At 45.8% G+C, this 26,655-nt stretch overlaps 1 protein-coding gene across 1 annotated transcript in view; it reads left to right on the top strand.

Annotated features, from left to right (window-relative positions):
• The window catches only part of LOC106577618 (synaptopodin-2-like), a 68,047-nt gene that overhangs the window by 31,690 nt on the left and 9,702 nt on the right, over nucleotides 1–26,655 (top strand). The window contains 5 exon segments of the mRNA XM_045700582.1: nucleotides 7,320–7,471; nucleotides 17,841–18,622; nucleotides 20,593–23,489; nucleotides 23,491–24,494; nucleotides 24,897–24,930. Coding sequence (XP_045556538.1) covers nucleotides 7,320–7,471; nucleotides 17,841–18,622; nucleotides 20,593–23,489; nucleotides 23,491–24,494; nucleotides 24,897–24,930 — 4,869 coding nt within the window.

Below are 26,655 nucleotides of genomic sequence, written 5' to 3' on the forward strand. Positions count from 1 at the left end.
ATATAGCCCTTCTTACATCAGCTGATATCACAAAGTGCTGTACAGAAACCCAGCCTAAAACCCCAAACAGCAAGCAATGCAGGTGTAGAAGCACGGTGGCTAGGAAAAACTCCCTAGAAAGGCCAAAACCTAGGAAGAAACCTAGAGAGGAACCAGGCTATGAGGGGTGGCCAGTCCTCTTCTGGCTGTGCCGGGTGGAGATTATAACAGCACATGGGCTAGATGTTCAAATGTTCATAAATGACCAGCATGGTCAAATAATAATAATCATAGTAGTTGTCGAGGGTGCAACAAGTCAGTAACACAAGAGTAAGTGTCAGTTGGCTTTTTCATAGCCGATCTTTGAGAGTATCTCTACCGCTCCTGCTGTCTCTAGAGAGTTGAAAACAGCAGGTCTGGGACAGGTAGCACGTCCGGTGAATAGGTCAGGGTTCCAGCAGGTCTGGGACAACAGGTCTGGGACAGGTAGCACGTCCGGTGAACAGGTCAGGGTTCCATAGCTGCAGGCAGAACAGTTGGAACTGGAGCAGCAGCACGGCCAGGTGAACTGGGGACAGCAAGGAGTCATCAAGCCAGGTAGTCCTGAGGCATGGTCCTAGGGCTCAGGTCCTCCGAGAGAGAGAAAGAAAGAAAAAGAGAGAATTAGAGAGAGCATATTTAAATTCACACAGGACACCGGAAAAGACAAGAGAAATACTCCAGATGTGACAGACTGACCCTAGCCCCCCGACACATAAACTACTGCAGCATAAATACTGGGGCTGAGACAGGATGGGTCAGGAGGGGTCAGGAGACACTGTGGCCCCAGATGACGCGGATGCTATGCTACAGGACTGTTTTGATAGCACAGACTGGAATATGTTCCTGGATTCATCCAATGGCATTGAGGTGTATACATCCTCAATCATCGGCTTCATCAATAAGTGCAATAAATGCATCAACGGCAAAGTCCCCACAGTGACCGTACGTACATATCCCAACCAGAAGCCATGGATTGCAAGCAACATCCGCATCGAGCGAAAGGCAGAGCTGCTGCTTTCAAGGAGTGCGACACTAATCTGAACGCCTATAAGAAATCTCGCTAGGCCCTCAGACGAACAATCAAAACAAGCAAAGCGTCAATACAGGATTAAGATTGAATCCTACTACACTGGCTCTGACGCTCATCGATGTGGCAGGGCTTGAAAACTATTATGGACTACAAAGGGAAACCCAGACACGAGCTGCCCAATGACGTGAGCCTACCAGACAAGCTAAATACCTTTTATGCTCGCTTTGAGGCAAGCAACACTGAAGCATGCACGAGAGCACCAGCTGTTCTGGATGACTGTGTGATAACACTCTCGGTAGCCGATGTGAGCAAGACCTTTAAACAGATCAACATTTACAAAGCTGCGGGGCCAGATGGATTACTAGGACGTGTACTCAAAGCATGCGTGGACCAACTGGTGTCTTCACTGACATTTTCAACCTCTCCCTGACTGAGTCTGTAATACCTACATGTTTCAAGCAGACCACCATAGTCCCTGTGCCCAAGGAAGCGAAGGTAACCTGCCTAAATGATTACCGCCGGTAGCTGTGAAGTGCTTTGAAAAGCTGGTCATGGCTCACATGAACAGCATCCTCCCGGATACCCTAGACCCACTCCAATTCGCATACCGCCCCAACGGATCCAAAATGACAATCGCACTCCACACTGCCCTTTCCCACCTGGACAATAGGAACACCTATGTGAGAATGCTGTTCATTGACTACAGCTCAGTGTTCAACACCATAGTGCCCACGAAGCTCATCACTAAGCTAAGGACCCTGGGACTAAACACCTCCCTCTGCAACTGGATCCTGGACTTCCTGACGGGCTGCCCCCAGGTGGTAAGGGTAGGCAACAGCACATCTGCCACACTGATCCTCAACACTGGGGCCCCTCAGGGGTGTGTACTTAGTCCCCTCCTGTAATTCCTGTTCACCCGTGACCTCATGGCAAAACACGATTCCAACAAAATCATTAAGTTTGCTGATGACACAACAGTGGTAGGCCTGATCACCAACAACGATGAGACAGCCTATAGGGAGGAGGTCAGAGAACTGGCAGTGTGGTGCCAGTACAACAACCTCTCCCTCAATGTGAGCAAGACAAAGGAGTTGATCGTGGACTACAGGAAAAGGCAGAGTGAACAGGCCCCCATTAACATCAACAGGGCTGTAGTGGAGCGGGCCAAGAGTTTCAAGTTCCTTGGTGTCCACATCACCAACAATCTATCATGGTCCAAACACACCAAGACAGTCGTGAAGAGGGCACGACAAAACGTTTTCCCCCTCAGGAGACTGAAAAGATTTGGCATGGTTCCCCAGATCCTCAATTTTTGAGGATGTTTGTAAAAACTGTTTATTATCTATGCATAGTCACTTCACCCCTACCTACATGTACAAATTAACTCTAACCTGTACCCCCACACACTGACTCGGTACCTCCTGTATATAGCCTCGTTATTGTGTTCTTTTTATAATAGTTTATTTGACAAATATTCTTAACTCTTCTTGAACTGTACTGTTAGCTAAGGGCTTGTAAGTAAGCATTTCACGGTAAGATCTACACTTGTTGTATTCGGAGCATGTGACAAATAAAGTTTGATTTGACAAGGACAATGGGGAACAGAGGGCACCTATATACACATACTAATCAGGGGGAATAGGAACCAGGCGTACATAATGAGACAAGACAGTCCGGGGTTGGTGGTAATGAATCCAGTTCAGTGATGCCTAGAAGGCCGGTTACGTAGACCTCCGGAGCTGGTGAACGGAATGAGCAGCAGTACCGGGGGGATCCGTGACAGTACCCCCCTGACATGCTGCACTAGTAGCGGGATGACACCGGCCTTGGGGATGACCACAGGGACACGGTGCGGGTCGGTCAGGGCGCGGACTGTGGAAAATTCAGTGGTCAGCAAAGCGTCCAGGATGTCCACCGCAGGAAACCAGCACCGCTCCTCGGTGCCGTACCCCTCCCAATCACTGAGGTACTGGAGACGCCCCGCCCGACGCCTCGAATCCAGGACTTCACGGACCGAGTACGCCGGATCACCCTCGATGTCCAGAGGAGGAGCCGGGCATCACTTGGTCCAGCCTCAGCGAGGAGACCAGGCACCACTGGCCCGAGGAGAGACACATGAAAAGTCCTGTTAATGCAGTAATCAGCAGGGAGTTGCAAACGGTACGTTACCTCAATAACCCTCAATAACCCCCACAAACCGCGGGGTCAGCTTCTGGCATGGCAGGCGGAGGGGCAGGTTATGGGTGGAGAGCCAGACGTGGTTGCCTGCAGAGAAGACAGGCGGCTCACTGTGGTGGTGGTCGGCCTGTTCCTTGTGCTGATGCATGGCCTGCTGGAGACGAGTGTGTGCAGTGTTCCAGGTCTCCTCAGTGCGCCGAAACCACTCGTCCACCACAAGGGCCTCGGTCTGACTCGGATGCCAAGGTGCCAAGGCCTGCTGATACCCCAAGGTTAGTGGAGGAGTGTTCGAGGGAATTCTGCGCGTACTCAGCCCACTCCCTCGGCCGGTCCTGACAGTAACACAGGAACCTGACCAGTTCCTGATTTGACCCTCTTCACCTGCCCATTAGCTTGAGGACAGTACCCGGAGGTGAGACTGACCGTGACCCCCAGGCGTTCCATGAAAGCTTTCCATATACGTGAGGTGAACTGAGGGCCACGGTCTGACACAATGTCCTCCGGGATCCCATAGTGCCGGAAGACATGCGTAAAAAGAGCCTCCGTGATTTGCATGGCCGTCGTGAGCTCAGGAAGGAGGCAACAAGCTTTGGAAAACTGGTCCACAACGATGAGAACGGTGGTGTTCCCCTGGGAGGGGGGAAGGTCAGTGACAAAGTCCACCGAGAGGTGAGATGAGGGTCATTGTGTAACCGGCAAGGGAAGGCGCTCTCCATAAGGGAGGTGTCTGACTGGCCACAGATGGATCAGGAAGATACGTAAACTTGGGCATCCCTAGCCAAGGTGGGCAACCAGTACTTCTCTGTCAGGCAGGCGATGGTACGGCTTATCACAGATGACCCGACACAGGCGCCGTGTGTGCCCAGATAAGGAGGCGGTCTCGCACATCCGTGGGCACGTAGGCGTGGTTCTCCGGGCACTGTGCAGGTGCGGGTTCCGTGCGCAGGTTCTGCCGTATGTCGGCATCTACGTCCCACACCACTGGCGTGATGGTACGGGACGTAGGGATGATGGGGGTCTCCTCTCCCTGCCTCTCCTCTGTGTCATAGAGGCGAGACAGGGTGTCCGCCTTCATGTTCTTCGAGCCTGGCCTATAGGAAAGCGTGAATTGGAATCTGGCGAAGAATAGAGCCCACCTGGCCTGTCTCGGGTTTAGCCTCTTTGTTGCCCTGATGTACTCCAGGTTGCGGTGTTCCATCCACACCAGGAAAGGGTGTTTGGACCCCTCCAACCAGTGCCTCCAGAGCCTTCTTGACCACCAAGAGTTCCCAGGTCCCCTACGTCGTAGTTCCTCTGGGCGGGGCTCAGCTGCTTGGAGTAGAAGGCGCAGGGCCGCAGCTTGGGAGGGGTTTCCTATGCGCTGTCCCGACTCCTACTTCGGCGGCATCCACCTCGACGATGAAGGGAATTGAGGGGTCGGGATGTGCCAGTACGGGAGCAGTGGTGAAGTGTGCCTTCAGTGTCTCGAATGCCCTCTCCACCTCCGACCAACGAAGCCGCTGGGGACCTCCTCTCAGCAGGGTGGTAAGAGGCACGACAACCATGCTGAAGCCCCGGATGAACCTTTGGAAATAGGTGGCGAACCCCAGGAATTGTTGGACTGCTTTCACTGAGTTGTGGATGGGCCATGACCTGACTGCGCTGACACGTTGCTCCTCCATCTCCACCCCCTCCGTGGATTTGAGGTAGCCCAAAAAGGACAAGGACCGCTGGAAAAATAAAAATGTATCTTGTATAACATAGATCATGCTCCAACAGTCTTCCCAGCACAGACCTGACTAACGAGACATGCTGGGCGCGGTCAGGTGAATAGACCAGAATGTCATCTATATAAACAACTACGCCCCATCCCAGCATGTCCCGAAACACTTTGTTAATAAAGTTCTGGAAGACTGAAGGAGCATTAGACAGGCCAAAGGGCATTACGAGATACTAGATTGTAAGCGCTCCTCAAGTCCATTTTGGTGAAGTACCGCGCCCCGTGCATTTGTTCGATGATGGTTGGGATAAGGAGTAAAGGATAGCTGAATTAATGGTGGCTTTGTTCAGTGTTCGATAATCAAAGCAGGGGCGCAGTCCCCCATCTTTCTTTTTAACAAAAAATAAGCTTGAGGAGGCTGGTGATGTAGAGGGCCAGATAAAACCCTGCTGGAGGCTCTCCTGTATGTAGATCTCCATGGCCTCAGTCTCCACATAGGAGAGGGGATAGACATGTCCTCTCGGAAGGGCTGCGTCATACAGCAAGTCTCTAAGAGACTTCCACACCTGGATTTTGCAACATTTGCCCATTTATTCTTTTAAACATTATTCAAGCTCTGTGAAATTGGTTGTTGATCATTGCTTAGCAACCATTTTGAAGTCTTGCCATAGATTTTCGAGCAGATTTAAGTCAAAACCCTAACTCGGCTGTCTTCTTGGTAAGAAACTCCAGTGTAGATTTGGCCTTGTGTTTTAGGTTGTCCTGCTGAAAGGTGAATTAATCTCCCAGTGTCTGGTGGAAAGCAGACTGAACCAGTCCTTAATAATTACAAGCATACCCATAACATGATGCAGCCATGCTTGAAAATATGGAGAGTTGTACTCAGTAATGTGTTGTATTGTATTTGCCCAAAACATAACACTTTATATTCAGGAAAAAAAGTGAATTGCTTTGCCACATTTTTTTCAGTATTACTTCAGTGCCTTGTTGCAAAAAGGATGCATGTTCTGTACATGCATCCTTCTTTTGACTCTGTCAATTAGGTTAGTATTGTGGAGTAACTACAATGTTATTGATCTGCCCTCAGTTTTTTCCTATCACAGCCATTAAACTCGGTAACTGTTTTAAAGTCAACATTGGTCTCATGGTGAAATGCCTGAGTGGTTTCCTTCCTCTCCGACAACTGAGTTAGGAAGGACGCATGTATCTTTGTAGTGACTGGTTGCATTGATAAACCATCCAAAGTGTAATTAATAATTCACTATGCTCAAAGAGATAGTCAATGTCTGCTTTTTCAACAACAACAAAAAATGTGCCCTTTGTGGTTGGGTTTAAAATTCACTGCTCAACTGACAGACCTTCAAGATAATTGTATGTGTGTGGTACAGAGATGAGGCAGTCATTCAAAAACTCCTGAACTTATTTAGGCATGCCTTAACAAAGGGGTTGAATACCTATTGACTTAAGACATTTCAGCTTTTCATTTAAAATTAATTTGTAAACATTTCCAAAAACATAATTCCTATTTGACATTATGGGGTAGTGTGTAGACTGGTGACACAAAAATAGTTGGCTTAATGCCTAGGCTTAACGCGTCACTAACATCATCGTAAGTCTTGCCAATGACCCGATATCCACTTGGTTAAACATACTCAAACTGTTTGAATGACTGTCCTCATAGTCCAATAGGCAATGTTCTGTCTTTTATCCATGTAAATGTCATATTGAAAATGTTACCTACAGTCATGTAGAGTTTGAACCTGGGTATCTTGCGTGGCAAACGGCTGTGTTAGCCTGCTGAGATTGTCATGGTCGTCGTAAGGAGTGGACCAAAATGCAGCGGGTATATTGATCATCTTCTTATTTGATTAAAGAAAAAACACTTAAGCAAAACAAACGACGAAAACAGTCCAGTAAGGTGCACAGACTATACCGGAAACAACCACCCACAAAACACAAGTGAAACAAACCCCAACTAAATATGGCCTCCAATTAGAGGCACCGACAACCAGCTGACTCTAATTGGAGGTCCTACCAAAACCCCAACATAGAAATAGAAAAACTAGATAAACACATAGAAATAGAAAATGTAGAACATAAACCAAAAAACCCGAACCACACAAAACAAACACCCCCTGTCACGCCCTGACCAAACTACAATAACAAATAACCCCTTTTACTGGTCAGGACGTGACAGAGATAAAGTCCTAGGCATTAACTCGGTGAGCTAACACAAGCCTTCAGATCTCAGGCAACGTTACTCATCACGCAACTGTGGTTGGCCAAAACTACCTCAGTTACATACAGTAATTACACTAACCTGAGTAATAAGTGTAGGTGATTTTTTGTGAGGCATGTCCTGGGAACTCACCACTGCTTGTCATTCCATAGGTGGAAGAGGGGGGTCGTGCGTCCCTGGCCGGGGTTTGTGAGGGGGATGAGGTGGTGTCGCTGAATGGAGAACCCTGCGGTGACCTTTCCCTCCCAGAAGCTATTGCTCTGATTGACGCCTGCGTCGACCGCCTGCAATTACTGGTCAAAAGGTAACCCCAAAGGCTGGATTTTTCATTAACTACACCATGGTTTCTCAAACCAGGGTCTGCACATAATATCCAGAATGATATACCCCAAAATGTACTTAGCCTTTTGATTAGTTATCTTTTTTGGAAAAAATGACTGCCAAGTTAACACCACAACCTTGGGGTGCTACAGGTTTATCCAGGTTTATGTCAATGCTCTCATAACTTAATGCTGCATTGGTGTGATAAACTGGGCCATATACTACAAGGCATGTTTCAACACAGCACAACAAGCACTAGTGTATTATTTAAGTGATAATGGCAGAGAAGCCGGTGTTTGGAGGATATATTGACACAGGTGTTGTTAGGCCCGAGACTACAGTAAATTGAGGGCCGGCAAACAGTGCCAATATATCCTCCAAACACCGGCTTCGAGACACAAATCTAGGGTTGCTAGATTTGTCGTTCAGTCTTTTTGTTCTGTATCCAGTCGATCGTTCTAAATGTTCCATTGCCATATTGCCTGGCAAGGTTCTCATACCTTGCTTGTTAGCTAGAGAACTACGGCTAATTTAAAGTAACGTCAAAACGTGCAGCCAGAATAACAGCAAAGTAGCTGCATTTGCATTTGTTTAAGCTGTTTTCTAGTGACATTTATTTGGATACATCCATAACAATGAGCCAATGACTTCGCCTGGCATAGAAAATGTGCTCACTCGTCAGGACACTGTTGTTCAGAGGAGCTAGCCAATAACGCAGCTACAGTAACACAATCACCCCAAACTGAAGCTGGAAAGACTGCAAATTAGCTGTGTTTCATTTTACCTTTAATTTTTCTTTTGTATATATCCATAAAAATGATGCCAGCTGATTCATGATTTTGAATGGCTGAGAAACGTTGCCTGCCTGTCTCTCGTCCCGACACATTCATTGCCATGGGACAGCAGGAGGTCGAATTTGAATATTGAAACAATGCTGCAAATGTCAGAGAGAAAGACAGTAACATTTATACAAATCTCTGCTCTTGAAAATTAAATGTTACTCTTGAAGAAATGTGAGATAATGTCTAGATGCTTTTAATAGTGGGGATCAAGTTTATAAGTTGCCTGGCTGGGATGATGAGACAGTGGATTGCATTTTAACGACAACTTGTGGAATAGACACCGGCTGGAATGCAGTTTTAACCAATCAGCATTCAGGATTAGACCCAACCATTGTAAAATTCATGTACACGGTTGAGTGGCCTCGAACATGGTGGCCGGACGGACAGATAGTGGTTCATTGGTAAGTGCGTTGACCTTTGAGTGTCTTGGCTTCTGACGAACCAGCTGTTGCAGATTTGTGTGCACGCTCAACAAGCAGCTTTTAAACAGTTACTCAGTCGGGCTCACACACCGTGCGCGTCTGGTGTGCCATCGGATATTTGTGCCGATGCCTATATTTAAGGGAACACATACAGTGAGCTCCAAAAGTATTGGGACAGTGACACATTTGTTGTTGTTTTGGCTCTGTACTCCAGCACTTTGGATTTGAAATGATACAATGCAGTCAAAGTGCAAACTGTCAGCTTTCCTTTGAGGGTATTTTCATATCAGGTGAACCGTTTAGAAATGACAGCACTTTTTGTACATAGTCCCCTCACTTTAGGGGACCAAAAGTATTGGGACATACTCACTTACACAAGTGTCCAAAACATTATGAACACCTGCTCTTTCCATAGAATAGACGGACCAGGTGAATCCAAGTGAAAGATATAATCCCTTTTTAAATCCACTTCTCGGTCCTCGGGACCCCACAGGGTGCACTTTTTGTTTTTTGCCCTAACTTTCTCACTCATAATTTTTCACGATTCATTCAGGAATATCCGTAATCATGTTAGCATCCACATTAATGTAGAAGTGTTTAGAAACATAGTCTATTCTTATTTTCAATACAAGTGACTCCAAAATGACACAATACATGTTTTACCATTATAAACTGGGTGGTTCGAGCCCTGAATTCTGATTGGCTGACAGCTGTGGTATATCAGACCATATACCACTGGTGTGACAAAACATCACATTTTTTACTGCCATTATTATGTTGGGAACCCATTTATAATAGCAATAAGGCACCTCAGGGGTTTGTGATATATGGCCAATATACCATGGCTAAGGGCTGTGTCGAGGTACTCCTCGTTGCGTCGTGCTTAAGAACAGCCCTTAGCCGTGGTATATTGGTCATATACCAAACCTCCTCAGGCCTTATTGCTTAATTCATTTATATTGGACACAATATAATCTGAAACACAACCAAAGCAAACAGCAAATGCATCCTACAAGTTTGTACAGTCACAAGCTTAAATGTAGTCGTTGCGTGCTAGTAATATGTGACCAAATACTTAACTTTTACTACTTTAATACACATACAGTTGAAGTTGGAGGTTGGAGTAATTAAAACTCATTTTTCAACCACTCCACAAATTTCTTGTTAACAAACTATAGTTTTGGCAAGTTGGTTAGGACATCTATTTTGTGCATGACACAAGTAATTTTTCCAACAATTGTTTACAGACAGATTATTTCACTTATAATTCACTATCACAATTCCAGTGGGTCAGAAGTTTACATACACTAAGTTGACTGTGCCTTTAAACAGCTTAGAAAATTCAAGAAAATTATGTCATGGCTTTAGAAGCTTCTGATAGGCTAATTGACATCATTTGAGTCAATTGGAGGTGTACATGTGGATGTATTTCAAGGCCTACCTTCAAACTCAGTGCCTCTTTGCTTGACATCATGGGAAAGTCAAAAGAAATCAGCCAAAACCTCAGAAAAAAATGTGTAGACCTGTAGCAATTTTCAAATGCCTGAAGGTACAACGTTCATCTGTACAAACAATAGTACGCAAGCATAAACACCATGGGACCACGCAGCCGTTGTACCGCTCAGGAAGGAGACGTGTTCCTTCTCCTAGAGATGAATGTACTTTGGTGCAAATCAATGCCAGAACAACAGCAAAGGACCTTGTGAAGATGCTGGAGGAAACAGGTACAAAAGTATCTATATCCACAGTAAAACGAGTCCTATATCGACATAACCTGAAAGGCCGCTCAGCAAGGAAGAAGCCACTGGTCCAAAACTGCCATAAAAAAGCAAGACTACGGTTTGCAACTGCACATGGGTACAAAGATCGTACTTTTTGGAGAAATGTCCTCTGGTCTGATGAAACAAAAATAGAGCTGTTTGGCCATAATGACCATCATTATGTTTGGAGGAAAAAGTGGGAGGCTTGCAAGCCAAAGAACACCATCCCAACCATGAAGCACGGGGGTGGCAGAATCATGTTGTGGGGGTGCTTTCCTGCAGGAGAGACTGGTGCACATCACAAAATAGATGGTATCATAAGGAGGGAAAATTATGTGGATGTATTGAAGCAACATCTCAAGACATCAGTCAGGAAGTTAAAGCTTGGTCGCAAATGGGTCTTCCAAAAGGACATTGACCCCAAGCATACTTCCAAAGTTGTGGCAAAATGTCTTAAGGACAACAAAGTTAAGGTATTGGAGCGGCCATCACAAAGCCCTGACCTCAATCCTATAGAAAATTTGTTGGCAGAACTGAAAAATTGTGTGCGAGCAAGGAAGCCTACAAACCTGACTCCGTTACACCAGCTCTGTCAGGAGGAATGGGCCAAAATTCACCCAACTTATTGTGGGAAGCTTGTGGAAGGCTACCCGAAATGTTTGACCGACGATAAACAGTTTAAAGGCAATGCTACCAAATACTAATTGAGTGTATGTACATTTCTGACCCACTGGGAATGTGATGAAAGAAATAAAAGCTGAAATAAATCATTGTCTCTACTATTATTCTGACATTTCACATTGTTAAAATAAAGTGGTGATCCTAACTGACCTAAGATAGGAAATTGTTACTAGGATTAAATGTCAGGAATTGTGAAAAACCAAGTTAAGTGTATTTGGCTAAGGTATATGTAAACTTCCGACTTCAACTGTAAGTGAATTTGTCCCAATTCCTTTGGTCCCCTAAAATGGGGGGACTATGTACAAAAAGTGCTGTAGTTTCTAAACGGTTCACTCGATATGGATGGAAATACCTTCAAGTTAAAGCGGATAGTCTGCACTTTTCATAGTCAAAGTATTATTTCAAGGAGTACAGAGCTGAAACAACAACAACAAAAATATGTCACTGTCGCAATACTTTTGAAGCTCACTGTAAATCAGCTGGCGAGCACACAGTCCCTTTGAAAGTGGATTATGTTACACTATCGTAGCCTGCTGTCTTATTTCTTATCCCCATATCTGCAAAGCACTCTTTGACGTCAACAGACTAGATGGGTGAAAATAAATATGGTGGCAATTGTCTCTTGTGACAGATGAAACACAGACCAGCACACATTCAAGATTTGGTTCTGGGTGCCAAGATTATGCCACTTTACGGGTGGTACTAATCCGGAATGCAGATTTTTTTCTAACCACATTCCAACCAGTGTCTATTTCACAAGTTGCCAAAAGCTAAATAAATCTATGACGTTAAAATGCCTATTTACTCTGTTCCATCTGAGTGCACAATCCACTGTCTCATCAGCCCAGCTAAGCAATTTATAAACTTGATCTCCACTATAAAAAGCATCTAGACATTATCTCACATTTCTTTTAGACCAACATTTAGTTTTCAACAGCAGACATTTGTATAAATCTTGCTGTCTGTCTCTCCGACATTTGCAACGGCTGTCCCATAGTAATGAACATGTTGGGAGTTTGGACGAGACAGACAGGCAGGCAGTGTTTCTCAGCCAGTCGAAATCATGAATCACCATAATTTTTATGGATTCATACAAAGAACTATCAATAGAAAACAAAATGAAACGAAGTTCAGCTTGTTTGCAGTCTTTCCAGCTTCAGTTTGAAGTGATTGTGTTAGCTGTCTTGTTGGCTAGCTCCTCTGAACGACAGTGTCTGACGAGAGAGAGTACATTTTCTATGCCAGGTGAAATCGTGCCTCATTAGCTCATTGTTATGTATGTATCCAAATAAATGTCACTAGAAAACAGCATAAACAAATGCAAATGCAGCTACTTTTCTTATTCTGGCTGCACTGTTTGACGTGACTGTCAGTTAGCCATAGTTGGCTAGCTAGCAACGGTGGCAATTTTAGCATGTAAAGAAAGTGGGATGCATGCCAGCAAAGCCACAACACAACACTAAACAATACATTAATTGCACTATAATGGTGACAAATGGTGCCCACAAACTGGCCTACATTAAGCTGTCCCAACATCTTACCACTGCTACACCTGGCTATCAGCGGAGCCTTGTCTGGCAGCAAAACAGTTCATTCAGCCTCATTTACTGCCTTTTAAAAAACATAGCTGATATGGCTGACTTGCTTAAACAAATGTGGTTTCTAATGACAATTGAGATGTACAAACTATGGCATAAGGGGACGACAAGCAGATAAGAGGCAATCCGTAATTTCGATTAAGACATTAATGAGTGAGCTAGGACGGACGTAGTCAATATAACTATTTGTTTAGCACTTTTGAAATGTACAGCGACTGAATTCAGAGCATGGGCCATTCTTACAGTGTTCTCCCTGTACACCAAGTCAGAACCGTAGGGTAAAAATACCAAATTATTAGGGTGAGGCATATGGGCTACTTACTACACAACATACACTTAGTGTTAATTTCTTAGCTACAGTATACATATCTCCCATGCATATTACATCAAGTCTGGCATTCTCTGGATTTATGGTGCTTTCAAAACAACTGGGAACTCTGAAAAAAACAATGTCGAATCATGATGACGTTATTGATCTTCAGGTCGTAGCTCTAGAAAGAGGCCGGATTTACAATTCCGAGTTGGATGACTGATCAAAACTTATTTTCCCAGTCGGAGCTTGTTTATTCCCGACTTCCCAGTTGTCTTGAACTCACTGAAGTCAAGTTTTCGCAGTTCCGAGTTAACAGTTTTGAGCGTGGCACAAATCAGGCTTCATTGACAGCATAGCCAATGATGAATGTTTATCATTTTAAACTTGGAAAAGAGCCCCTTAATCCCAGATTTGGGACCACACAGCCACTCTACTGAATAGCAGGCTAGTGATTGCTTTGAGATGCTTGCAGTTAGCCACTGTCACTGATTCCTTCCAAACCACTCATTGTTGAATATGCGATTTCCAACTTGTTGTGTAATGTTAAGTCCAATGGCCGATGAGCACTGATATGTTTTATCTATAATTTCTCTTCATTATTTCTCTTCGTATGACAATGATTAAAAAGGATTTGCCAGTAGATTGTCGACTAGATTCATGATGATGACTGCTAGCTAAGATTTTGAAAGTAGGATGTTGACATGATCAGTCCAATCAAAGCTACTGTACATATAACGTGATTTGACATCATTTTATCTGTGGCCAATGACCTTGAGCCTTCTTGGATGGGCACTTCTAATGTAAATGTATGGCAGCACCCAAGGGGCTAGAATTTTCTAGCTCTACCCTTAGACATGGCGGTGACGTAGTGTCCCCATGAGTGACAGAACACTGAGCCAATCACGGCGCAACACTCCGTATTTTCTGCTGGCTTGCCCCACCACCACAGAAAGCACTGAGCTAGGCTGAAATACCTGCATTTTGGAGCTGCCTTACTCAAGAAAACAAAAATGTTTGTATGCAGATTTATTTATTAAATATATTTTTTTACATTGTTTGCAAACTGATTTGTGACACGTATTAATGCCAAAACAACATGCAAAATAGGCTCTGCCCCACCTGCTCTGAATGACGGGTCGCCATTGGCTAGCAAGCAAGGAATAAGAACTTTGCCAGCCAGTATGGCAATGGACTATTTAGATCGAATGATACAGAACAAAAAGACTAAGCGACTGGGTAGCGTCTCTGGCAACCGAACCGATAGAACGAACGACCAGCCGGCTTGGGTAGCAACTGTAAATTTGTGTCGGGACTATATCTTGTGGAAGGATGAAACAGTATGAATAAATTCATCAAAATAACGAATTAAAATATGTCAATCATTATTTGAGTATGTTGGTAACCCGTTGCATAAAAGTGATAATGCCCTGTTTGGAGGATATATTGGCACATATCCTATATCCTTTGCCATACTGGCTGGCAAAGTTCTTATCCCTTGCTTGCTAGCCAGTGGCGACTCGTCACTCCAAAAAGTTCTGGGACACTGTAAAGTCCATAGAGAATAAGAGCACCTCCTCCCAACTGCCCACTGCACTGAGGCTAGGAAACACTGTCACCACCGATAAATCCACAATAATTGAGAATTTCAATAAGCATTTTTCTACGGCTGGCCATGCTTTCCAGCTGGCTACCCCTACCCCGGTCAACAGCCCTGCACCCCCCATCGCAACTTGCCCAAGCTTCCCCCATTTCTCCTTCACCCAAATCCAGATAGCTGATGTTCTGAAAGAGCTGCAAAATCTGGACCCCTACAAATCAGCCGGGCTAGACAATCTGGACCCTCTCTTTCTAAAATTATCCGCCGAAATTGTTGCAACCCCTATTATTGCCTGTTCAACCTCTTTTTCGTATCGTTTGAGATCCCCAAAGATTGTAAAGCTTCCGCGGTCATCCCCCCCTTCAAAGGGGGAGACACTCTAGACCCAAACTGCCACAGACCTATATCTCTCCTACCCTGCCTTTCTAAGGTCTTCGAAGCCAAGTTAACAAACAGATCACCGACCATTTCGAATCCCACCGTACCTTCTCTGCTATGTAATCTGGTTTCCGAGCTGGTCAGCCACGCTCAAGGTCATAAACGATATCATAACCGCCATCGATAAGAGACAATAATGTGCAGCTGTATTCATCGACCTGGCCAAGGCTTTCGAATCTGTCAAACACCACATTCTTATTGGCAGACTCAACAGCCTTGGTTTCTCAAATGACTGCCTTGCCTGGTTCACCAACTACTTCTCAGACAGAGTTCAGTGAGTCAAATCGGAGGGCCTGTTGTCTGGACCTCTGGCAGTCTCTGTGGGGGTGCCACAGGGTTCAATTCTCGGGCTGACTATTTTCTCTGTATACATCAATGATGTCGCTCTTGCTGCTGGTGATTCTCTGATCCACCTCTACGCAGACAACACCATTCTGTATACTTCTGGCCCTTCTTTGGACACTGTGTTAACTAACCTCCAGACAGGCTTCAATGCCATACAACTCTCCTTCCGTGGCCTCCAACTGCTCTTAAATGCAAGTAAAACTAAATGCATGCTCTTCAACCGATCGCTGCTCACACCTTCCCGCCCGTCCAGCATCACTACTCTGGACAGTTCTGACTTAGAATATGTGGACAACTACAAATACCTAGGTGTCTGGTTAGACTGTAAACTCTCCTTCCAGACTCACATTAAGCATCTCCAATCCAAAATGAAATCTAGAATCGGCTTCCTATTTCGCAACAAAGCATCCTTCACTCATGCTGCCAAACATACCCTCGTAAAACTGACTATCCTACCGATCCTTGACTTCGGCGATGTCATTTACAAAATAGCCTCCAACACTCTACTCAGCAAATTGGATACAGTCTATCACAGTGCCATCTGTTTTGTCACCAAAGCCCCATATACTACCCACCACTGCGACCTGTATGCTCTCGTTGGCTGGCCCTCGCTTCATATTCGTCGCCAAACCCACTGGCTCCAGGTAATCTATAAATCTGCTATGGTGACCAGCTCACTGGTCACCATAGCAGCACCTACCCGTAGCACGCGCTCCAGCAGGTATATTTCACTGGTCACCCCCAAAGCTAATTCCTCCTTTGGCACCTTTTCTTCTAGTTCTCTGCTGCCAATGACTGGACCGAACTGCAAAAATCACTGAAGCTGGAGACTCGTATCTCCCTCACTAGCTTTAAGCACCAGCTGTCAGAGCAGCTCACAGATCACTGCACCTGTACATAGCCCATCCAACTACCTCATCCCCATACTGTTATATATTTTATTTATTTTGCTCCTTTGCACCCCAGTATCTCTACGTGCACACTCATCTTCTGCACATCTATCACTCCAGTGTTTAATTGCTATATTGTAATTATTTTGCCACTATGGCCTATTTATTGCCTTATTTCCCTTATTCTACCTCATTTGCACACACTGTATATAGACTCTTTCTATTGTATTATTGACTGTATGTTTGTTTATTCCATGTGTAACTCTGTGTTGTTGTTGTTTGTGTCGCACTGCTTTGCTTTATCTTGGCCTTGTCTCAGTTGTAAATGAGAACTTGTTCTCAACTAGCCTACCTGGTTAAATAAAGGTTAAATAAAAATAAATTCAATTCTATTCAGGGCAGGTGGGGCAGAGCCTGTTTTGTGTGTTATTTTGGTATTAATACGTGCCAATATATCCTCCAAACACCGGCTTCAAGTGCATTATCACTTAATTAAATATGTTTGGTCACATCTCTCACCACCTTCCCTTTTGGTTGCTAGGTTCTAATTGACTCCAATGCAATAATTGTAGACACAACGAAATACTGCATTCCTCTATGACGCTGAAAGGGGAAATGAAGTGGGGCCCAATTGAAATGTGATTACCTTCCACTTCAGTGCTTCACTCCAGTCATTTAACATGAGGGACGGAGATTGAGTTTGCTTGATTATGGTGACCACTTGAGGGGCCAGTGGTGGATGAGATGGCTTTAGTTAACACAAACGTCAAGTGCTCTGGTGCGCAGCACAATATTCAACGATATTACATATTGGAAATCTAGGTAATCAAATCATGAGATCAAAAAAACATGTTTTGTTTTAAATGAGATGTTTTATGCCAGTCCCCAGATAACCTTTTGGCTGTGTCTTCAAGGGAAAAGGAAACATACATATTATCTATCTATCTATCTATCTATCTATCTATCTATCTATCTATCTATCTATCTATCTATCTATCTATCTATCTATCTATCTATCTATCTATCTATCTATCTATCTATCTATCTATCTATCTATCTATCTATCTATCTATCTATCTATCTATCTATCTATCTATCTATCTATCTATCTATCTATCTATCTATCTATCTATCTATCTATCTATCTATCTATCTATCCCTACTATCTATTAACCATCTTATATCTATCTATCTATCTATCTATCTATCTATCTATCTATCTATCTATCTATCTATCTATCTATCTATCTATCTATCTATCTATCTATCTATCTATCTATCTATCTATCTATCTATCTATCTATCTATCTATCTATCTATCTATCTATCCCATACCAAACCATACTCTTATTATGCACAGTCTAAACACTTGTAAATTTAAAGTGATTTTCATTGAACTATTTATTGTATGATGTGTTATGCTCCTTACTCTCCGTCCCCCCCCCGTCCCCCCTCTGCTCATACAGATGCTGCGCACTAACCCCCAAGGCATTTAATTCAGAGGAGACCTACTTTGGCACAAGGGAGTCCTCTGGTGAGGCTTTGGAAAGCACCAACCTCCGCATCCTGTCCCTTGGCAGGTCCCAACCACCCAGAGAGCTCTACATCGTTGAGTCCCAGGATGAGGCCTACTACCGGGAGACAGAGAGTGACACTGAGGCCGCCAGAGGGACCCATCTGGTCCATACCCAGCTCTGCGTGCCCGCACCTGGGGAGTGCAGCGGCCCAGAGTCCCAGTTACTCGGAGGGGGAGGGGACGGAGGTCAAGCGGGACCCCAGGGAGGGGGTTTCTCCCCAGGGGCAATGGTGGAGCTCCAGTTGTCCCTCTCTGAACACACCCTGGAGGATCCTGTCTGCACCTCCCTGGGGAGTGCTCTTGGAATAGAGGGGGAGATCCAGGCGAGAGAGGCCCTCCAGAACAAGGCCCTCCTCCATACCACCACCCACTCGCTCTACGTCTGTGGCCCAGCTAGGGAGCCCCTGAGTCAGCATGGAGTGGTGGAGATCACCCTGCAGCATCCTGCAGCCGGAAGGGGTTCTCCACGTCTGGTAGAGGGTGCCATTGGGGCCAGTGGAAATGTTGGTGGAGCCCCCAGGGAGGAAGGAGCAGGGCAAAGACAGGGAGCTCCTGCCTCCTTCACTGTCTCCTTCGGAATTCCCAAAGAGGGTGCCGAGCCGGCAGAGGAGCCAGACTCGGATTCGGAGGAGGACCTTGGGAAACCCAACAAGCACCGGGCCAGGCACGCCAGTGAGTACTCTATGCCTGTTTCCACTGTTACTACTGCTTTGTGTGTGTATTTATGAGGGTCAAATTACTGTTATTTATGAGGGTCAAATTACTTATAGGGTGCACCGACTCAGACCTAATAGCAGACTGACATAGTGTAGCACTGCTGTGAACTGCATTTGTCAACTCAACTCTGGGAGGCATGTGTGCATTCCTTAGCCCGGTGCCCTGTTGCACACAAAAATGTGGCCCCGAAAATAGTAGATGCTCTTTCTTACTTGGGAGGGGTTTTGTTTGGATTGAAGCAGAGAGGTCCAGTTCAAGCCTGAATAGTATCCAGTTTGTAGTATCCAAGATCACTGAGGGCAGGACTGTGGCAATATAATTGGTAGAGATAGAGAATGATCGTGTTTAAAAAAAATATATAAATGTTTTCCTCTAGCTTAGAATAGGGGCTTGATGAGGATGTGTCTTTCAGGGCGATAAATATGACATTTAATTGAACGCCAGCGCGTTGATGATGCCTGCAGAAGTGCTCTTTGACGGACACCAGCATGTGCTGCACTAGCCCGTTACCCGATCCTTTAAAACCGTATGTCTTAGCCCGCGCCGTAAAGCGAGCTTCGCTCACCACTCCCAGTCTTCCTCCACCTTGAGGTTAGTCGTACTGAGGGAAATAAAAATGTAAGGATGGGTACTTTTTTAAATCACCGCTTTTTATGTTTGTGTATGTGTGTGTAGGGTTGGTGCTGTTAAAGAGTGTGTGGACATGACTGTCGTCGCCTCGGGTTTAGGTGACAGATCCGAGAGTGGACTTACAGATAAGGAGTGGGAAAGGTGCTTGGGTGCTGGTGAATGCACTCCCGTCCCACAGACTATTTTTAATTCATTTTATCTCTTCTATGCTCTGCCATTGGCTCAAACTATGGGGACCACCCATTTGAATAGGCTTTCACAGCTTTGTTAATATCGTGTATTATCGAGGAACAAACTAGGAGGATATTAGACAGTTGGTCAGAGAATTAGGTAATTGCTTTTTGTGTTGATTTAATAGAGATTTTGTAGATTGAATGATCAAATCTGTGATAAGTATCGGCACTGAGGTAAAGGGCTTTAAAGGACTTTTTGTTGGGCTATAGATAACCAAGTATAAGATCAGGACCAGGAAAATAGTGAATGAATGAGTGAATGAATGGATTAGATTTAGCTCTTATGTATGTTTATGGAAATGTGTAGGTTATTGCTTGCATTTATGTCATTTGAGGGATTTCTACAAATGTGTTTTTGCTTGAAAAAAAGATTCCGGTTTTCAATATAATGGGTTGAATACAATTGTCTGCTATGATATTTAACGCTGCTTTTAATATACTATCTAATAGCATGGTGTGATTTAAGTTTGAGGTTTGGCCGAATTTCTGCTGTTTTTCATGTCTGCCATTTAAAGAGTGATTGTTTATATGAGTGAAATATCAGTGAAAGTAATTAGTGAGTGGTTGCTTTAATGTATTAAGATATGTTTTCACAATGTCATTAGGGTGGACATGCAGTGTTAAGATGTATTCAAGATTATCATAAGACTTTTGAACATGTGGTTGCATTGCAGGCCTGCTGGTATCTGAAAACAGTGTAACTTGGTGTGGCAAACACTTTCCGATGCATGTTCATCCATATGGAATGATTTGTGGTCGTCTCAATTAGACCCAAGCTATTAATAACCATTATATGCAGTTCAATTAAATAGGCCACAAGAAGCAAACATTTGAAATATCCCTCCCTCCCTCCCTCCCTCCCTCCCTCCCTCCCTCCCTCCCTCCCTCCCTCCTCCCTCCCTCCCTCCCTCCCTCCCTCCCTCCCTCCCTCCCTCCCTTCCTTCCTTCCTTCCTTCCTTCCTTCCTTCCTTCCTTCCTTCCTTCCTTCCTTCCTTCCTTCCTTCCTTCCTTCCTTCCTTCCTTCCCTCCCTCCCTATCTCTCTGCCTCTCTCTATTTTGCAGGGCTCAGGCGCAGTGAGAGCCTGTCAGACAAGCAGGTGAAGGAGGCCAAGTCTAAATGTAAGCGCATTGCTATTCTTCTGAACGCTGACGCTCCCAACCCCAACAACAAGGGGGTGTTGATGTTCAAGAGGCATCGACAGAGGGCCAAGAAGTACACACTCGTCAGCTACGGCACTGGTGAGAGCGAACCAGAGTACGAGGACGACGACAGCGAGGAGGAGGAAGACTACGAGGAAAAAGACCCCCGAGCGATCAAATTTACCCTCGTAGCCACCACCAGCGAGTCAGAGCTTGACGAGGACTTCATTACTAATGCCCATGGTGGAGGCAGAGTGATAACCTGCGACTGGGACACGGGACTACTCAAGATCGAGCGCAAGCTCAATTCCGGGGAAGAGATGGAGCAACTGCCCAACACCATGGGCAAGGGGGCCACAATGTTTTCCCAGCGCCGCCAGCGCATGGACGAGATCGCTGCCGAACATGAGGAGATGAGGCGCCAGGGGATTCCTGTGGAGGGAGTGCAGGAGGTGGAGAAGCATGCAGCCTACCAGCAGATGGAGGAGCGCTCGTACATGCAGGCCACCACAGAGAGCCAGGCCTACATGGACGTGAACGTGCACCAGAAGCAGCAGCAACAGTATCAGCAGTTCCAAGAGCAGCAGTATTACGAGCAGCAACAGCAGCAGCAGCAATACCAGCAGCAGCAGCAATACCAGCAGCAACAACAGTACGAGCAGCAGCAATACAACCAGCAGCAGCAATACCAGCAGCAACAATATCAACAACAGCAGCAGTACCACCAGCAGCAGCAAATTCAACAGTACTCGTCTAACATGAACGGTGTCGCCAACCACCAAAGCAATGAAATGCAGAGTTCCATGAGCAATCGAACCCCCCAATCCTTCTCGGTACAAAACCAGGTGCCCGTTCCATTTCTTCCTCCAGTGAGTGGGAACAACCAAGAAGCGATGAGTCAGGGGGAGCAGATTGCCTCGCGCGACGAGCGCATTTCAACCCCGGCTATTAAGTCTGGGATTTTGCAGGACACAAGGAACCGATTCAAGGGCAAGCCAATGTTCAATTTCAAACAGGCTCCCAAAGTGCCACCCAACCCGGAGCTTATGAATCTCCTCAACAGGAGTGACAAGAAGTTGGATTTCGAGTCCGCTACGGAGGAGGACTACCTTAGCTTGGGGGCTGAGGCTTGCAACTTTCTCCAGTCACCAAGGGTCAAACATAAGACGCCTCCACCAGTCGCTCCCAAGCCTATCATTAACCCCAACTCTCCGCCTTGGTCCCCTCAGCCTGAGCTGGCCAACCAGGAGTTGCCACTGCATGCTGAAAATAGTGTCCCTGCACCTGCTACAGCCTCCGAGCCGGAGTCCGCCCCTGCTCCAGAACTGGATCCAACCCCTGTCCCGGCTCCAGAACCCTCCCCTCCTCTTGCACCCCAGGAAGTTCCTGCCAACACCCCCTCTCCAGAAAAACACACATGGAGTCCTCCAGGGTCCCAGGCAGAGCAGCAGCCCCAGCAAGCGCCAGCCTGGGGAAGAAATGGACCTTCTCCACCTCAGCCTCATTCCCAACCCGAGCCTCAAGTGAGTTCTAAGGCTCCAGCACAAACACAGGCACAACAGCAGCCACAACTGCAGCCACCCGTGAGTACTTGGACACCTGCTGAAATGAAGCCCCAGGCTCCAGCTCCAAGTCAGTCCCCACCACAGCTCCCTTGGGTGACTCCCCAGCCTCCTCCTCCTCAGCCTCAAGCTCAGCCTCAGCCACCAATTAATTATTGGGCTGCGCAGCCCCAATGGGCTCAACCTCAAGAGCAAGCACAGGCCCAGCCACCATGGGTTCAGCCTCAAGAACAAGTACAGCAACAGCCCCTGTCACCTTGGGCTCAGCCTCAAGAACAAGTTCAGCAACAGCCCCAGCCACCATGGACTCAGCCTCAAGAACAAGCACAGGTCCAGCCAACATGGGTTCAACCTCAAGAACAAGTCCAGCAACAGCCCCAGCCACCTTGGGCTCAGCCTCAAGAACAAGTTCAGCAACAGCCCCAGCCACCATGGGCTCAGCCTCAAGAACAAGCACAGGCCCAGCCACCATGGGTTCAACCTCAAGTTCAGCAACAGCCCCAGCCACCATGGGCTCAGCCTCAAGAACAAGTTCAGCAACAGCCCCAGCCACCTTGGGTTCAGCCTCAAGAACATGTACAGCAACAGCCGCAGCCACCATGGGGGCAACAACCTCAGCCTCCACAACAGGCTTGGCCCCAGGCCCAGGCCCAGCCTCAGCCACCTTGGGTGTCATCACCTCAGTCTCCAATGAATGCATGGACACCACCACAGAGCCAGGCCCAGCCACCACAGCCACCTTGGGCCCAATCAGCCCAACCCCAACCTACAGCTCAGCCCCAACCCCATATGAATACATGGGCCCAAGCACCTGCTCAGGCTCAAGCACAGCTACCCATTAATGCCTGGACCCCAGATCAGAATCAGGTCCAGCCACAGTCACATTGGGCCCAAACAACGCCAACCCAATCCCCATCCCAGCAAAGCTGGCAACAGCCACCTCCACAGCAGACACCCCCACAGCCACCTATGAATGCATGGGCCCCGGCTCAGGCACCGCCTCAGACACACACAAGTACCTGGGACCCCACAACCACAGCAAGCCCCAGTAAATACCCAGACCCCGATGGACAAAGTGGCTCAACCTTCTCCGAAACCTGGGAATGCGCCACAAAATGCTCCCCGTTCTATTCCACCGCCTCGCCCACAGCGAATGAATTCTTACACGCTTGGAGAAAGGTCATCGTCACCCCTCATCAATCCAATGGCCAGCGTCTTGGTACCAGTGCGAGGCATGGGCTCAGCTTTGTCGATGCCGGCTGTTACAGGGAAAGGAGCCGATTTGTTCGCCAAGAGGCAGTCTCGTATGGAGAAGTATGTCGTGGATTCAGACACTGTGCTGGCAGCCACTGCACAGGCAGCCCAGCAAGCCCAGGCAGCCACTGCGCAGGAAAACAAGGCAAGGTCCACATCGCCCTCTCCCTCCGTACCTCATTCGTGGAAATATTCACCCAATTGCAGAGCTCCCCCTACATCAAATTACAACCCCATACAGTCCCCGTCCTACCCACCAGGGGCTATTAAGCAACCCCCTCCATCTAGCCCTGCAGCCAAAGCCAAGAAAGGGAAAGGCAAACCTGCCTGCAAACCCCTTGCTGTTATAGATGTCATGAAACATCAGCCGTATCAGCTCAATGCCTCCCTTTTTACATATGGCCCAGCAGTGGAGGCTGCCGAGGCTGCCAAGGCCGCTGCACCAAAGCCTGCCCCAGCCCCTGCCCCAGTCCCTCCAAACCAAAACCAACCAGTCAGATATGAGCAACTTTCCCCTGTCCAGCCGGCTGGACCAATGAATGCTGCCTATCCACAGCAGCCTCAGCACCCTCAGCAGCCCTATGGGATGCCCCCTCAACCACACATGCACGATAGTCCCTACCACCAAGTCCCACCTAATGCTTACCAGACACCTAACAACCCCTACCAGCAAGCTCCTGCTGGCCCTTACCAACAACCATATAATCCCCTTTACCAACAAGCCCCTCCAGCCCCTTATCTACCCCAGCACCATCCCCAGCCCCAAGCTCCAAACCCTTCCTTCCAACCGACCCCCCAAGGTCCATATCAGCCAGCCCATAGCCCCCCTTACCAAGCAGCACCCCAAGCCCCCTACCAGCCACTACCTCCCAGTACCTATGTGGTCCCCAGCTTTCCGATAGCGGCAAAGCCTGAGTCCATCTCTGGGGGCAGCACCGCTCCAAAGCCCAGGTTCATGGCCAAAAAGAGTTCAGCCCAGGTATGGAAGCCAGCAGCTGTGGAGAAAGAGTGATTTTGATAGGATGACTAAGTGATATTTGCTTTAAACAACATAAGATCTAGTTAAAATAGACATTCATACAAATGCAGTATATTCATAGAAGGCTTTTAAGATGCCTTTTCTCAATATTTTACAGCCAGCATATTTTTATAAATGATGTCACAATATGACACATTTTAGAATGTCAAATATCATAAAGTTCGGATGTAGTTTTCCACCAGCAAAGCAAAGCTTTTCAAAGTTTGTTTCTTAGCATTAATGCAATGCAAAACACATTGAAAATGAAATATATGATATTGGTATAGCTTATTACTTACCCGAACCCAAAAAAATGATAAAATGTAGATTTTCAGGAAAGCCATGAAGTGCATTCAATGGACTTATGATGTGAATCAGTGTTGATTCACCAGAGTCTGTGAGCAGGCTTTAACAGAATGTGAACAGGTGAGTGTTTATTGCTGAGAAATAAAGATGGAAATGAGAGTAGATTGAAAGGTGATTTAAGAAAATGTTGGTGATGAGTACTAATGCGGTGCGTGAGCGAGTGCTAATTTTGAGAATCTCTTCTGCAATATCAACAGTGTATTTGTTAGCTGTTAAGATGTGCAATAATTGTTTGTCAAAATTGACCTTGATGACAAAGAGAAGACTAAAAGAGGTTTAAAACATGGTAAGGGAGACCAGGACTGGTCAGTTGAAATATATTTAGAGACAGGTTTGAGAACTGTCTGGCTTTATTTGACATATTCTCCTGAGACCCAGTTTTAGATCATTTATACATTTTTTATTACGTTTTTGGGGTGAAGAAAAAAACATGTCAAAGGATGTTCACTGTAGTGGCCATTAGGACTGGGTTAATAGTAAATATGAAACAATATGAACAATTACAGTAAGTGGGGGCAGTAGGTAAAGAACATAGTTTAGCTCTTATTTAATGTCACATATGATTACATTGCTCTAAAACTCACCAAACTATTCCTGAGATATTTACCTATTTGAAAACATTTGAATATCAAACTTACAAAAATGATAATTATACAGTTACACACACTTACTAGGCATTTTGAAGAACCATAAATAAAAAAAATTATCAAGGTGACACCCCCACACATGTTATCATTGAAAAGCCCAGAATGTCCTCTCAAAGGTACAACAGGATCTACCACAGTGGCATGTATGGCCTAAGAGACACGGACCAAAAACGAATGTCCATTAGAGAGGACGAAAATGAATTCCTGGATCTTAGGAGGATATGTATGTTTTGTATGTATAGTGAAATTATTTAGATTTGGTGGATATAATGCTCATATGCTATAATGAATAGGAAACCTGCTGACTTAATTTTAACAAAAAAAATCATAAATTGCATTGCAAAAAGTTAATGTATTGTATTTTATGGAAGTATATAGGTAACTGCCAAAATAAAGGAAACACGAGTAAATTAGGGATATAAAGAATATTGAAAGCATGTGCTTCCACACAGGTGTGGTTCCGAAGTTACTTAAGAAACGTTCATCTCATCATGCATAAGGTCATGTATAAAAATGCCCAGTTGCCCATTATTTTGGCTACCACGGCTAGAAGAGATCTTAGTGACTTTGAAAGAGGGGTCTCAAAGGAGCATAGGGGGTTTAAAGTGTGTGTGTGTGTGTGTGTGTGTGTGTGTGTGTGTGTGTGTGTGTGTGTGTGTGTGTGTGTGTGTGTGTGTGTGTGTGTGTCTGCGTGTGCACGTTTTTTAGGCCCCCCATCTCTTAGAGGTGGAATGTACTTGGACGAATGTAGGATGTAGATCGTGTACAATTTCCTTCAGCGTCTTCCAAAGACCCTACTTGAATGGTTTGGTTTTATTTTCAACTTTTTACCAGCTGTTGCGTCATGTTAGGATCCTACAATTAAACTGTCCAATGTCACAGATGATATGTTTGTGTGTAGTGAGAGCTGTTGGTTTGGGAGGGTTAGTAGGCTTGAATTTCACCTACACGAATGGCAGTCACTCACTACCTCTCCAGCTTTGGCCTACAAATGATTGTCTTTTCTCACTTTTCTGATTTCAGCTTTGCATCCTTTTTCTATGTTTCTGTCCACCTGCTTTGATTTTACATAATGCTAAAAGCAAACATAATTAAAGGGATATTTAAATAAGCACAGTTACAGAAAAAAAGGTGAGTT

Source organism: Salmo salar, chromosome ssa18, assembly GCF_905237065.1.
Source record: "Salmo salar chromosome ssa18, Ssal_v3.1, whole genome shotgun sequence".
In the NCBI taxonomy this organism is placed as follows: Eukaryota; Metazoa; Chordata; class Actinopteri; order Salmoniformes; family Salmonidae; genus Salmo; species Salmo salar.